Source organism: Gadus chalcogrammus, chromosome 20 (assembly GCF_026213295.1).
Source record: "Gadus chalcogrammus isolate NIFS_2021 chromosome 20, NIFS_Gcha_1.0, whole genome shotgun sequence".
Lineage (NCBI taxonomy): Eukaryota > Metazoa > Chordata > Actinopteri > Gadiformes > Gadidae > Gadus > Gadus chalcogrammus.
In genome coordinates, this window is record NC_079431.1 from 4,190,200 (window position 1) to 4,204,108 (window position 13,909).

Below are 13,909 nucleotides of genomic sequence, written 5' to 3' on the forward strand. Positions count from 1 at the left end.
TGACTATATGCTCTGTAAGGTGACCTTGGGTGTCTTGAAAGGCGCCTCTGAATTAAATGTATTATTATTATTATTAGAGATCTACAACACCTTCTTCTTCTTTGCCACTCGCACGCAACACTTGCGGCCGCAGAAACAGCAACATTTGAGCCCGAGGAAGGCGATAGTCAAGACAATAGCAGCCAGTAAGCAGAGAGTGTCCAGGCTATGATACTGAATCCAGTTGAGGTTGTGGGCTGCGGGCCGAAGGTGATCGGCGCCCTGGTGTCTTACGACGAACTCGGTCCAGAACACGGCCAGGTCCAGGGGCTTTACAGCATGGTCCTGATGCACTGACATGAGATTCACCATCTTCTCTTTGTAGCTAGAGGAGGGGGGTTGGGGGAGAGGGGACGGTTGAAAGGCAGTTGAATCCTTCAAATAGTGAAACCAAAATAAAACTTGTTTTGCTAAAAGGGAAATAGTTCCAAAACTAAAAGGGGCTGAGTCACGTCTTGTTCTTGTTTCGTTACGGAGATATTCGTAACGGAGGGCATGAAGCTTTCCGAAGGGTATTTCTACTGTGGGCTTTACGGACCCTTTATCTGAGTGCGTCAGTGATGGTACATCTACTTCGGTCCCCTTTCAATTCGCTTCTAATTAAACAAATCTATACAGTCAAGAAGGAAGGTGCCTCTATAAAATATATTTTTGTATATATTATCTCCCTGATGACAGATGAGACTAAATACTATAAATTGTACTTTTCTTTATTCTACGTCTGCTGGAACAGAGTTTAGGGAAAGGTTGTCCCCGTATTACTTGTGAAGACCTTTTTTTCAGTAGGGCCGAGATCGTTTATTGGCCTGTGGCATGTGCCACCGCGACCACTGACATACCATGGCATATGCCGTTCTGAAACGGTAACTGACGTTCTGAAACAGTAACTGCCGTTCAGGTGGAACGGAATATGCCGTTCTGGAACGGCATATTCCGTCTACGTTTTTTTGAAGGACTAGCACCCTTTTCTTTTGCAAGGTTTGGGAAGCCTTTTTGAACTAACTACATATTGTAATTTTTGATTCACAGACTCTATCCCTTCTATGCACTTCATAGATTGCGTGCCATGTTCAGCTTATTCATTCATTCATTTTTTGTTTTATAATACATATTATGATACATATTTGTAGAAATGTATCAAGAAAATTGATGTTAACTATTTATGATTGCAAGCAAGGAAATGGGCTGAGTTGGGCAGCAGGATTATGTTTGTTCTGTTTTAGTTTCTTATATTTTCAAATGTAAAATACTAATACAAAATACCGTTGCACTACAATCTGATTTGGAGGAAAGGTTTGACCCATCCTTTCCTTATAAACTCTTTTTTTGGAGTTCATCTATTTATGATACCCCCCCCCCCTTATCTTTTCTATGTTTCTTACCTCTTACTATCAGAAAACAGGAAGGATTTAATAGTCTCCCGTACCTTGTATCATTGACGACTTTGTTAATGGCCTCCAGCACTTTTTCTGTGGTAACGTCAAACACGTCGATCACGACTGCCACTCCACGGGCCACCATGTAATCAACGTTGTCCGGCTGGTCCCCAAACAATGGCATCATCACCATGGGAACGCCGTGGCAGATGCCCTCATAGATGCCATGTGAGCCTCCATGAGTGAGGAAGAGTTTAGCCTTGGGATGAGCTGCGTGGAACAGGAGAGGGGGAAGAGGGCAGTCAGGTAACAACGCTATGAAGCCCACTTCAAAGACCAAAGAGGGGCAGCTTCAATTGGTTTATTTAAACAAAACCGTAGTTGCAAGATTATAAAATACCTGTATTTAAAAATATGTTGTCTCCCTGAAAAGAGCCAAGGCTATTGTGCTTATGGACGTATTTTGGGTATATCTTTTTTTTCTTTCTTTTTTTACTTACTGCTAATGTCAACATACCGACATTTATAACAGCTCAGACTTATCTATTTCACCTACTATCCTGCACTTTAAAGCAAATCTATACACCTATATCAGTAAGTATTGCAAATATAATAATAATAATACGATTTCTAAATATTCAAATGAAATATGTATGTACCTAGGAGATCATTTTGAGGTAGCCACTTCATTATTTTTACATTCTCTGGCACGTCTTCTGGTAAAATACCAGTATGCCTCCAAACCACCTAAAACATAAAGCAACACCAGTTCATCATTAAACCCACCAATCCCTCACCGATTCTCAGATGCAACACATGTTGATTGAGAAAAACAAAGGTAGATTTGTTGACCCCACACTATCAAACATACAAAAACAAAAAGCTGGTGCAGATACAAACAAAGTGCTTTAATTTGGGAGTGTACATTTTAGTATCATGGTTAGTTTTTTTTTTAGGAAAAAGGATCTCTGAGGTAATCTGTGGGCCTTCACTTTAACAGAAAACCAAGGGGGGGAGTTCATAGCACAGCTGTTCTCAGCTCCTTATCTTACCCGTTGAGGAATTTTCTTGAAGGCATCTAAGAATGCTATTGTCATATCTGCAGGCATTTTGTCCACCATGGAGCCTAGCGTGAAAACAATGAAACCGTCATCACCGGATCCATCTACAAACTCCTCCAAGTGCTGTGAGAAAAAAATAAGAGTATGGTTAAGGAAGGACACGCATATTCTCAATTAATAAACATACTTTTAGTCGCGCGATATGATGTTGCCATGTTGGGGTTGTTCCTCTAACATCGTAACTAATGTTGTTCCAGAACCATCATTCCAACTAACTGACCAATTATGTTATTGTGATGTAATAACTTTGCGACCTGGGGAAAAGACCAGAAAACAACTCAGGTGCTCTCTTGTCCAACGCAAAACAGATGTAAGCTATAAAAATAATTCACTTTTAGGAATAGAAATAGATTTACTTTCTAATGGTCAAATGTGTTCCCCTATACATTACACACATACACCCATACAATCAAAGACTTATACTTTGATAAATAATTGAAGGTTTCTACAAGTTTTAGTTACAACATTCATGTCTTGTTAACAAAAGCGTTATCAAATTTGTCTCTTCACAAGGCTTATCTTCAAGCAGTTATAGTACAAAGATGGAAATAACAAGGGACTAGTAAACATTAATTGTTATATTAGGACACATCAGCTATTATACCCAAAGTGCAGAGGTTAAGGCCTACAACCATTGTTTTCAGTGCAGGAAGAATGCTTATCCAAACAAACAATGTCCAAAGTCCCCAGCTAGAGGGGTGGGCCTCCTTGCCTCAGATTTCACTCTGGAACGTTCCGCCATGATGATGTCCAGTTAGTCAGTGTTATCGCGCAAACTCCATCAGCAAATAAAAGCTCTCGTGTTTTTTTCCTGCTCCACACTAAATACTTGTACATGTTGTGTAGTAGGTTATTATGCAACCATAGGCTTAATAGCACAGCCTGTTCTAAGAAAAAGGTTGATGAAAGTTAAACTTTAAACTAGGCTACTGTATGGATTTTCAGTTTAGGATATTAGGTACCGTTAACTCAACCTCCGAACGGTTGAGTACATAGAGGCCTAATTGGTCAAAGTCCAATATAAATACCCATGGTGAAAAGTAGGCCTACGTGCTGCATTGCATAACGCTACACAAAGTGGAACTCAATGATAATATGTAGACCTATGTTTAAATCCGCATGCGTGTGCAAACTGGAGCAAAGCGTGTAGTTTTACACTGTGTCCATGCATATTCCATATATATCTAGGCCTATATAGAAACACCGCAACCGTGTATTCTTCAGTTAAGTGGTGATTTAATAAAGTAGCCTATTCATTTATAGTAGAAATAAACCAAATATACTTATATTTATTGCTTAATATATTTCACTCACCGCTGACAGAGGAGATGGCTTCGCGCAGTTGATGCCTCCAATAAGAACCATGTTGGGCATCATGGGTTTTGGAAAGAGGAAAGCAAAGTCATATCGGAGCAGCCAGATGGCACCGTGGCGGACGAGGTCCTTATAGCTGATGTCCTTTTCCAAATACCTGCTGGCCAGCTCATCAAAGCTGGCATACATGATGCGGCAGCTCACAGACTCAATCCCATACATGACCATGTTTTTAACCCTCTGAGGAAAGGTCATGGTGTCCGAGTGACCGGAGTAGAAGCGCGGGACGTAGGAAGGAGGCGAGGGACACTGCGTGCCAATCTCGTCCAAACCACACGGGAGTCCACGCAGAAAATACACGACTGGGACGGAAAGTGTCTCGGCTAGGATAGAGCCGCAAGGCAGGAACGGGTCCGTGAGCACGACGTCGAATCCCTCCAGGCGCAGACGGCCCATCACCACCTGGTTGTACAGCAGATTCTCGCACCCCTTCACGTGGATGGAGGTGTAGTCGATCAATCTCTGCGCATTGACAAACGCTTCGGTGATCTTGGGCAGCTTGATGAAGACGTTCTCTTGGAGTTGTTTTAAAACATTTCCCAATTCCTCCTTCATGTAGGAAACCGGGTAGATCTCATTCCTGCAGCCGACCAATCCCTTGCCCATCGCGGTGGTCTCGGGCTCCAGGACAACCACGTCGTGGCCCCGGACGATAAGCTCCTTCACCAGGAGTTTCATGCTGAGCCAGTGGCTCCCAGCCACGGGCACCACCAGTACTTTCGCCCCAAGGGTTGCTCCCAGTGTAGAGAAACACAGCCATGCTAGAAACCCCAGCTTTGCACTCCTTACCCCGCCGGCCATGCCTCCTCTCTGTAAGGGGACACTCTAACTGCTTCCAACATCTGCTGGTGGGTGTTGTTTATATACAATAAAAAAGAATGTAGAGGAAAATTGGGAGGAGCCAGAAAGGAAGCGACCAGGTTGTTGAAGGTTTTGACCGTGTTTCTACTTGTTTGGCCAAATCTGGAGGCTCATCAACAAATAAAAGTTGCTCGCAGTGTCATTTAGAGGGACAAAGAATTATGTAATCGTATTTGAGTATCCTCGTACCTTCAAACCTCATGGCTCTACCCTGTGGAAAAAAATAAATAATCACTATTAGGAAATTATATTTTGAAATCAGAATATATATATATATATATATACATATATAATATATATAAGATTCGTTTTTTGATATTGTGATGAAAATGGCAACTGCATACTGTAGGCTATTATCTCTGTATTGAAAAGCTATATTAATAATTAAAGTTAAGTATTTCCTTCATTCGAAGAGTAGGCGTATATCTATACAATAATTGATAGATGATTTATTTATATACATTTTTTATCATTATTATATCGGGTGCCGTTTGTAAACTTTTGCTGCTCAAAAACGTCACTTGTTCCATGTTAAGCTCGAGCTTTGTTTCAGGATTTGGATTTAGCAGTTCGATTAAGCATTTAGATTTAGGTTTTTCGATTTATTTATAATGATTTCGATTTTTATACGATTTGGCATTTCGATTTAAGATTTTGATTTCTTTAGCCTAAGATTTCAATTTAGATAAACAATTTAGATTGAGGGGCCGATTGAGATTTAAGATTTAAAATATAATTCTTATATGATAGCATGTGAGAAAGTGACGTAAAAATGGCATTGCATTTTGGAGGGAAGTAATTCTGCCTTACGCCTGTCGAGTTCTTTTTAAAAAAAAATCAAAGTTCACAGCTGTTTTTTCGTACAAGGATAGTTCATTCAGCTGGAGTTTTCAGAAGTTTGGCAAGTTGATAACCTTCCAATACAGAACATGAAAAGAAAAAGAGAAGACAAACATACAGTGTTAGCATTAGCCTTCTGCCTTAATGATCAACAATTTCACGCAAGATTAATATATACTTTTCTTAAACTCTGACCTCTGTCAAAACAATGTCTTTGGTGTTCAAATTAAAACAATAAAAAAAAAAGGTGTTGGACTGTATCAAAGAAAGCCATTTAATGCTAATCCCAACCCCCCCAAAATGCTTCCTGATAAATACCTCAATAACAATGAGACAGAGGTCTGGCAGATGGGAACAGGATGAGTTTGTTTGATCAACACCTCAGGTTCACTAGGGGGTACATCTTTTGGTGTGAACACACAGTTAAGAGACCGATGATCGTGAGGGAGAGATTATAGGTGAACATGCACTATAACACAGGAGGCGTTCTCTCTGATTTACTCAAAGGTAGATCTTAAAGGGATAACCCTATCCTGAGAGGTGTCGGAAATTCCCTTCGAAATAGCTAGAAAGAATTCACCTAAAACATGCTCTGACTTGTGGAGATGGACCTACATAACACAAAAGTCTCTGTAGGGTCTGAATGACTTCCCCCAAAACTCACTTCACATCCAACCCTTGGTGGTTTATCACCTAAAACTCCTAACTGAACAAAAAACACTGAACCGTGGGGTACGTTATGCCGTAGGCCTACTTCTCCAAGTCTCTCCAAGACCTGCTATGGATGTCATTATCCAATGGTCAGTGTCTTCAGCAGTCCATCAACTCAATAACATACCGCGTATGCATGTTTTGCCACCCCCCACTGACGATGGGGATCTTTGAGGTACGGTCAAACTTGTAAATCAAAAGATATGAGAGAGTCCTTCCTCAATGGTGAGTGCTTAACCATCGGCTGATTATTAATGATTCTTTTGAAATCCATAGAGAAGCCATTTTGAGTTATCAAGTCATGCTACAAATGAATAGATTTAGTTGTAATTACTTTCCATCCCATATACCGTACTATAGTTTGTATGTCCCATACCATAGTTTCCAAACCATCATTCACTTTATTCATAAAAATTCTCAGCAGTATTTTTGTGATCCTCCAAATTGCCCTCAGTAAATATCGAATTTTACTTACATTTCTACCAATAGAAATGGAATAGAATTGATCACGGAAATATGATGCTTAATTCAGTCCTATATTTCCACACTTCGAGATTTCTCTACAAATGAGTTGCGACTCTGGAATAATTTAGAAGAATAAAAGAAGAACCAGGCCCCCAACAACCCCGTTGATCTGCCCTCCAAGTGTAGAGTGGCTTTCAAAAGCCGATTGTGCTTTTGGAGTGACTTTCAAAAGCCGAATGTGAAAGAAAGGTGTCGAGGTCACAGCGGACTAACAAAAATGTTTTCTATACTCTCCTTCCATCAATGTGTTTGGGTATGGGGTGTGGGGTGACAGAGGGGAAAACAGAGAAGGAAGTTGGAAAGGGAAACGAGTCATCATCTACTCTCATTACATGAACATTATAAGAGGTTTTTCAGGAGTAAACAGAAAAAGCTGTATTCAATTACATTAAAGGGACACTGTGTAAAAAATACTCCCATCTAGTGGTACAATTGTATATTGCATTCAAACTAATAGTGCCCGCTTGTTCAAAAACTACGGTGGGCAGTATGTGCCAAGAAGCTGTGTCATGACATCCAATACTACCTCATCAAGTCATTCGAGTGAGGAGGTTCGTTATTTCAAACAAATTTCAAACTGCATTGAATCATTAGTGTAAGATAATGATGTATGAGTAATTACTCTTCGAGCAAGATAGTGAATTATTTCAGTCATCATTCACGCTGGCTCAGAGTTAAAACGCGTTTGCATTTCCTGTACCACGTAGTGCTTTTTGTCCCTCTCCCTCTCGGCAGTTCATAGACCGGAGGAACATGGAAGCCTCCATGAAGCTTACCCCTCCTATGTAACCACATATTAATTATTCTTAGCTCAGGAGGATAAGTGCGATTTTTGGCAGAGATAATTTTACACCAATGAGGACTTATTTATGAATGAATACGTTGATTTGAGGCAATAAATGACTTAAAATATTACACAGTGTCCCTTTAATGTATGCACTAGGACGGTTGCTAACTGCATCATCCATCACTTTTGTGAGGATATACACAACACAGAAGTCTCTGACTGTTTCCCCGAAAACTCAATTCACATCAAACACTTGCTGGTGTATCTTTTTTTGTGCTTTAAAAAAATTGACACAAAGTCGTTGACAATTTTAAAAGGGGTTTTGTGTGGATTCATGTGGGGGTGTACTCTTTCTTCTGACAACTTGCCAGGTCCTGCTTTAGCACAAAGACACACACACACACACACACACACACACACACACACACACACACACACACACACACACACACACACACACACACACACACACACACACACACACACACACACACACACACAGATTATGGATATAAGTGATGGATTAGGCCTATTTACGTTTTTCATGAACGCGCAATATAAGATAATATGTATTAGTGAGTATTCTCGCTTGAACTCGGCTTCCACTGAAACCCTCCACTGATTACGTGCCAGTTAATTGGCTCGAGGCGGGCCAATAAGGAAAGGAAAATAATTAACGTCAAATAAATAAAATAAAAGGCATTTCTACAACTGCAGTTCATATTATTGAACACACGATGGCGCCCTCGTTCAGGATATATGTTTCCCAACACAGCTTCGTCCACAATATATAATACTACTGTGGTGCAGCATAATGCTTGACCTGCGACTGTGATAATAATGTGGGCAACCTACAATTCGATTGGATTTGGATTCTGCATGGAATTGGTAATTATTTTACAATCGTTGCCTTTGTTTTACTTTTAGAAAATGTTGGGTTTTGGAAAGATTATAAAGTTTATAGTAAATGTTATAAAGTCACCACCCAACCACAACCCCCAACATTAAAAGTTATGGCCAAACAAATATACGGCTTAGACTCTGTTTTGTACCAATGCTGTGTACTCAAGCCAATTATTGCACTGATTATGGAACATTAATATCCCATAATAAGTGCCTACCTACCTAATTTTAAACATGCACTGTGGCACTTCTGGTTGGATGCTAAACTGCATAATCTAGTATTCTACTGCTTGTGCTATGACAATACAGTTTAATCTATTCTAATACAGAACATGAATTATAGGCTTTGTTTTAAATTAAGTGTTACGGTTACGTAAAACAGCCTACTGTTCTATGTGGTGTTAATTGTGCACTCCCCTCAATTTGCATACAGTGCAAGTGAGGTCAATTAAATGTGTCAAGACTTATGACTGTTTGGGTAGAAATTTGTGTACAGAAGTTGACTTCCTCTTGACATCCTTCTACACATCATATTACATCAAATTAAACATTATGGACTTATCTTCTTTATATTAAGATGATTAAACTCTCTCTTTGTTTTTTTGGCAGATGACGGGTTTTACTTAGCGGAAACGTTCCAACCTAAAAATGTTGCCCTATGACTGATACGGTGCATCTACAGCCTCCTGTACAGGTGGTTTTCGTCTAGCAGTGAAAGGTGAACGGTTTACGTTGTGGTCCACCACAACACTGGTTTCCAAACTCCATTGCTTGTAAATATGAAACTGCAACTATCACCATAGTGTGCAGAGGCAATCATTATTTCCCATTGTTGCATCGGGTTCAATGAAAAGCAAGTCAATGAGTGACAAAAAAAGATTGTCTTATTTGATTGTGTTTTTATGACAATTGTAGAATGACTCAATTTGTATTGTTTTTATGTGGCCTCATATACAATCAACCTAATATGCACCGTCTGAAAGAGTTTCCAGACAGAGATCACAAAGGCCTCAGAGACCCCATGAAGTAGCCAGGTGAGGTCCTTCCTAGTCACAGTAGCTTGTTATCAATGTAGACCAATCAGTAGCCTAGTGGCCATTTTAGGCTGTCCAGTTAAACTGTACTGCTCTTTCTATGGGTAACCTAGTGCCTTTTATGCATGTTCAAATCCTTAATACAGGGTATAAAGTAGCTGTTACTCATACAAACGTGGATACTTGGGGTCATCAAATCCACACAATTCAGTAAAAGTGGTAAAACTAAAAGAAAGTCAATGAACAATTGAATTTTCCCACTATAATAATTACAGAAACAAAAAGAAATGCTGGGATATTTCACAAAAGGTTAAGGTGGGTGACCTAGTCCCTCTTTTTCATCACCTCCTTAATCCACTGCACAAAGGATGGGATCTTCATGAAGACATGTGGATACTTGGGGTTGTCACATTTATCCCGCAAAGTGTAAGCAGCTATGCCCTGAGCATCTCTGCCGCATATCAATGGGCCACCGGAATCACCCTGGGTGGAAATGTCCATGTCAATATCTTCACATCACATAATCACAGAAATTACAACCTGCTGGTCCTCCTTCCCAATAAGTGTTTCTGGAACTAAATAAAAAGTATATTACATTTTTTTAATCCAAATACAGTGTTACATAGAGGATTATTGTGGACGATATTACCTGACAGATTCCCCCCTTCTTGCCTGAAGAATGGGTGCATATCATTTGGCTGGAGTTGAAGGAATCATGCCAAATATTCTTGCATTCATGGACGAATCGCGTCTTCACTGCGGACTCCCTCAGGACATCCGAGGCTGCTGTACTGGGGAAACGCATGCCCCAGCCAGCTACAGAGCACTTGATGTTGGCAAGGATTCTTTTATCTTTTTTGGGTAGTCCAATGGGCTTAACATACTTATTCAGTATGCTGTTCGTCTTTAACTGTAGAAATAGAGAGGCTGCATAAGCACTTTGGTCCATAGTGCGAAGTCATAGATCTTTAGGCCTAAAGGTATTACATTTTCGGCCATTGTTGACATTCATTCATTCAGTCTTATTTATCAGAGGCAATTAAATACGATTTCTTATTAATTGTATGTGGTTATGATGATCATGGGTGGATTATTCGGGGCCCCCTAACCTGGTGCACACTGTCACTACCATTTCATGTGTTAACTCCTCCTAATTTATCTAACTGAAATGGTTTGCTTGCTGTCATCGGTATCTCTACTGAATACTGCAGAATAATGCGACAGAAAGTTTTACTTTTTGGTTGAAGATATGTGCTTAATATAGCTGCATGTCATGATTTATGAGGGAAAACAACAATTATTCTCGGTAAAAAAACAATGTTTTGAATGGGAAATGAAAAGGTCAAACTTGAATGGCCAATTCAGGTCTGAAATATTCACTGTGTAAACAACTTAGTCTGCATGCATGTATGTACAGGATGTGGGTAAATATAGATAAAAAATGCATGATCAAGTATCCATCATGGCACATAGGCCACCTCAGAAGTGACCTCCAACCCCACATGCATAACCGGCCTAAAAGTTTAAAAACCCTGTTCAATATGACACAAGATTACCTTGAGAAGCATGACGTCGAAGCCCCTGAGTCCATCCTTGTAATTTGGATGCACGTGGTACCTAGCCACTTGGATCCTTTGTTGACTTTCCTCCTCCTTTTTAATGTTGTGGGCTCCGAGCACAGCAGTCAGACCCAATTTGCTGTCGCTTCATAGGGAACGTAGTTAGAGCTTACTTATTTCAGGAAAACATTCACAACATTAAGTATGTTTTATAATATATTGACTCAATATATTATGCTCACTTGCAATGTGCTGAGGTGAGCACAAAGTCCTTCCGGACAAGTGCTCCCCCACAGTGATGTTGTCCTTTCTGCTGCTGCAACGATACCATGTACGGTCTGGAGTGCGGCTTGGACTCAGTACCTTCCACTATGCCACTGTCAGAAGCACCTTTTACAACAAAGACATTAAGGTTATTAGGAGAGTGCTGGTAGCATCAGATAACATCAATGACCCTAAGGGAGCGGCCAGAATTAGTAAAAGAGATTGGCTGTACAAGAAAGAGATAATCTTGTTTCAATACCCTGCCTTTGTCCTTGAAATGTGTTTGAAGTGCGACAAATGGAGGCTGAAGCACATAGAAGAAAATATTTGGTTATATTATATGCCGCAAAAGACTTTATGGGGCCCTAAGCAGAATTTTTATTCAGGGCCACCGTCCGCTGATTTACAGATGAATGTTCCAAGTTTTACAGTACCTATTGTCCTATATACATTAGGGGTGTAGCGGTACACTGAAGTCACGGTTCGGTTCATGCCTCGGTTCAGACATCACGGTTCAGTACGAGTTCGGTACAAAGAAGGGAAAAGAAAAAACAAAAATGCAGAAGGCAATTCTTTTTGATTGAGCATGTCTCAGGTTGAACCACGAGTGTCATACAGTCTCTCCCCTGAGCTAGCTGCAACAGCCTGAACTGTGTAATCTAAGACGTAAACAGTAAACAATAAGTACCCCATATCATCTCCAGACTCCATCCGTAACTTGTAAACAAATTAAGACAATCAGTTATAAAACTGAAAATGCAGCACGTCATATTTATGGATGTGCAAAGTTGCATATTTCCACCAGAGGGTGTGGGTCGGTTCGGTGCGGCTTGGTGGAGTAGTGAAGGTGCGGTTCGGCGCAGCTCAGTCACCAGTAAGCTTGATTACTGCAATGGTCTCCTTACAGGTCTCCCAAAAAAAACTCTAAGAAAACTTCCGCTTGTTCAGAATGCTGCTGCTAGAGTTCTAACAAACACCAACAAATTTGAACATATTACACCAATTCTTAAATCGCTACATTGGCTTCCTGTAAGTCAGAGAATTGTTTTTAAAATCATGTTGCTAACCTATAAATCCCTACATGATATAGGGCCAACATATTTAACTGATATGATTCAACTACATATGCCTTCTAGACCACTAAGATCTTCTGAGACCAATCTGTTAATTATCCCCAGAGTAAACACGAAACATTGGAAAGCAGGATTTAGTTACTATGCAACAAATAGCTGGAATAAACTCCCTGCGGATTTAAGACTTGCCCCAACTGACGACTTTTAAAACAAGACTGAAGACTTTTTATGTTTGCTTTAGCTTTCTGCTAAATCTTAAATACATTGCACTTTCAAAAAAATGCTTTAAAATGCCTTTTTAACTTTGCCTTCATTTTCTATTTTTCTTTCTAAAATGCTTTTTTAACTTTGCCTTTATTTTCTAATTTACTCATTTCTTGTATATGTTTTATTTTCTATTATTTTATTTTATTGTATGACAATGTTTATATGTGAAGCACTTTGAGTCCGCCTTGTGTATGAAAAGTGCTATGTAAATAAAGTTGCCTTGCCTATAATCGATTAAACACAAAATAGGAAAGTTAACAAAAAGCTGAAATCATACCTGAGAGGCAGCCCAGGCAAAGTATTAGCAGAATTCTGAACACCATGGCAGTGATGTAGTATAACACTTAATTTGTGTGTGTGTGTGCGTTTGTGTTCTTCTACTCTTTGAGTCTGCCGACCAACGCTCCTCCTCATGATGGAAACACACCATGCAATGCATATCACTCTGAAAACTTTTGAGGGCGCATTGTTTCATGTTGACGAATATCACACCTCACACCTAAGCTGCAGCATGTTCGTTTTGAGACTCATACGAGAAAGGATATCACACCTTAACTTGCAACTTCTTTCAAGCAGTGCCGGCACAAGACTTAATGGGGCCCTAAGCAGAATTTGTATTGGGGGCTCCCCACCGCTGATTTACAGATGAATATCACAAGTGGTACAGTACCTAGTGGCCTAGTGAATGTGGTGTACTGAAGAGTAATCCAAAAACAAACCAGCAGATGATGCATTAAATGTTAATAAGTTAACAATTTGTGAGACACAAAACCAATGACAATACCAAAGGGTTATGTTTCACGTTTATTGAATCATTCCAATATGTTATCCTTCCGGGCGGCAGGACGAACTTCAAGACTAAATATGCAGATGAATCCCTTGAATCAGGAGTAGCGTTATACGTCAATCAGTTGGTATAGCAATTTATCTTCTCCTTTTGGAGAAGATATTGTGAGTATATTGCGTGTTGGATTACTGGATTATAAGAGAGTATTCGAACATAAGCGAGTATTCTCGCCTGAACTCGCTGATTGGCTCCTTGCTGGCCAATACGGAAACTAACAATTAACGTGAAAATAATAAACACCAACAGATAGGATTGAGATCGCAGGGGACTTAATTTAAGTTTAGTTTGTTTTCCAAAAAGGTCTTGGATCCTGTAGGGTTTTTCATTC

General features: G+C 39.9%; 2 protein-coding genes across 3 annotated transcripts; both read right to left on the reverse strand.

Moving 5' to 3' along the window:
* Positions 1–59: 59 nt before the first annotated feature.
* LOC130373179 (UDP-glucuronosyltransferase-like) lies at positions 60–4,785 on the reverse strand. The gene is made up of 5 exons (XM_056579478.1): positions 3,851–4,785; positions 2,468–2,599; positions 2,075–2,162; positions 1,466–1,685; positions 60–364 (listed from the first exon to the last, which is right to left on the reverse strand). Exons 1-5 carry the CDS (start codon positions 4,709–4,711, stop codon positions 82–84), a joined length of 1,584 nt encoding a protein of 527 aa, XP_056435453.1. The 5' UTR covers positions 4,712–4,785; the 3' UTR covers positions 60–81.
* A 3,387-nt stretch (positions 4,786–8,172) lies between these two features.
* On the reverse strand, positions 8,173–13,185 carry LOC130373846 (granzyme B-like). Of its 2 annotated transcripts, none has more exons than XM_056580484.1 (5): positions 13,012–13,185; positions 11,373–11,520; positions 11,128–11,269; positions 10,221–10,481; positions 8,173–10,054 (listed from the first exon to the last, which is right to left on the reverse strand). In XM_056580484.1, the coding sequence occupies exons 1-5, from the start codon at positions 13,055–13,057 to the stop codon at positions 9,896–9,898; spliced, it is 756 nt and encodes a 251-aa protein (XP_056436459.1). In that variant the 5' UTR covers positions 13,058–13,185; the 3' UTR covers positions 8,173–9,895. The 2 variants fall into 2 exon arrangements, with proteins under 2 accessions (XP_056436459.1, XP_056436458.1); XM_056580483.1 differs by having other exon boundaries at positions 8,175–10,054; positions 11,128–11,275; positions 13,012–13,181.
* Between the last annotated feature and the right edge of the window lie 724 nt (positions 13,186–13,909).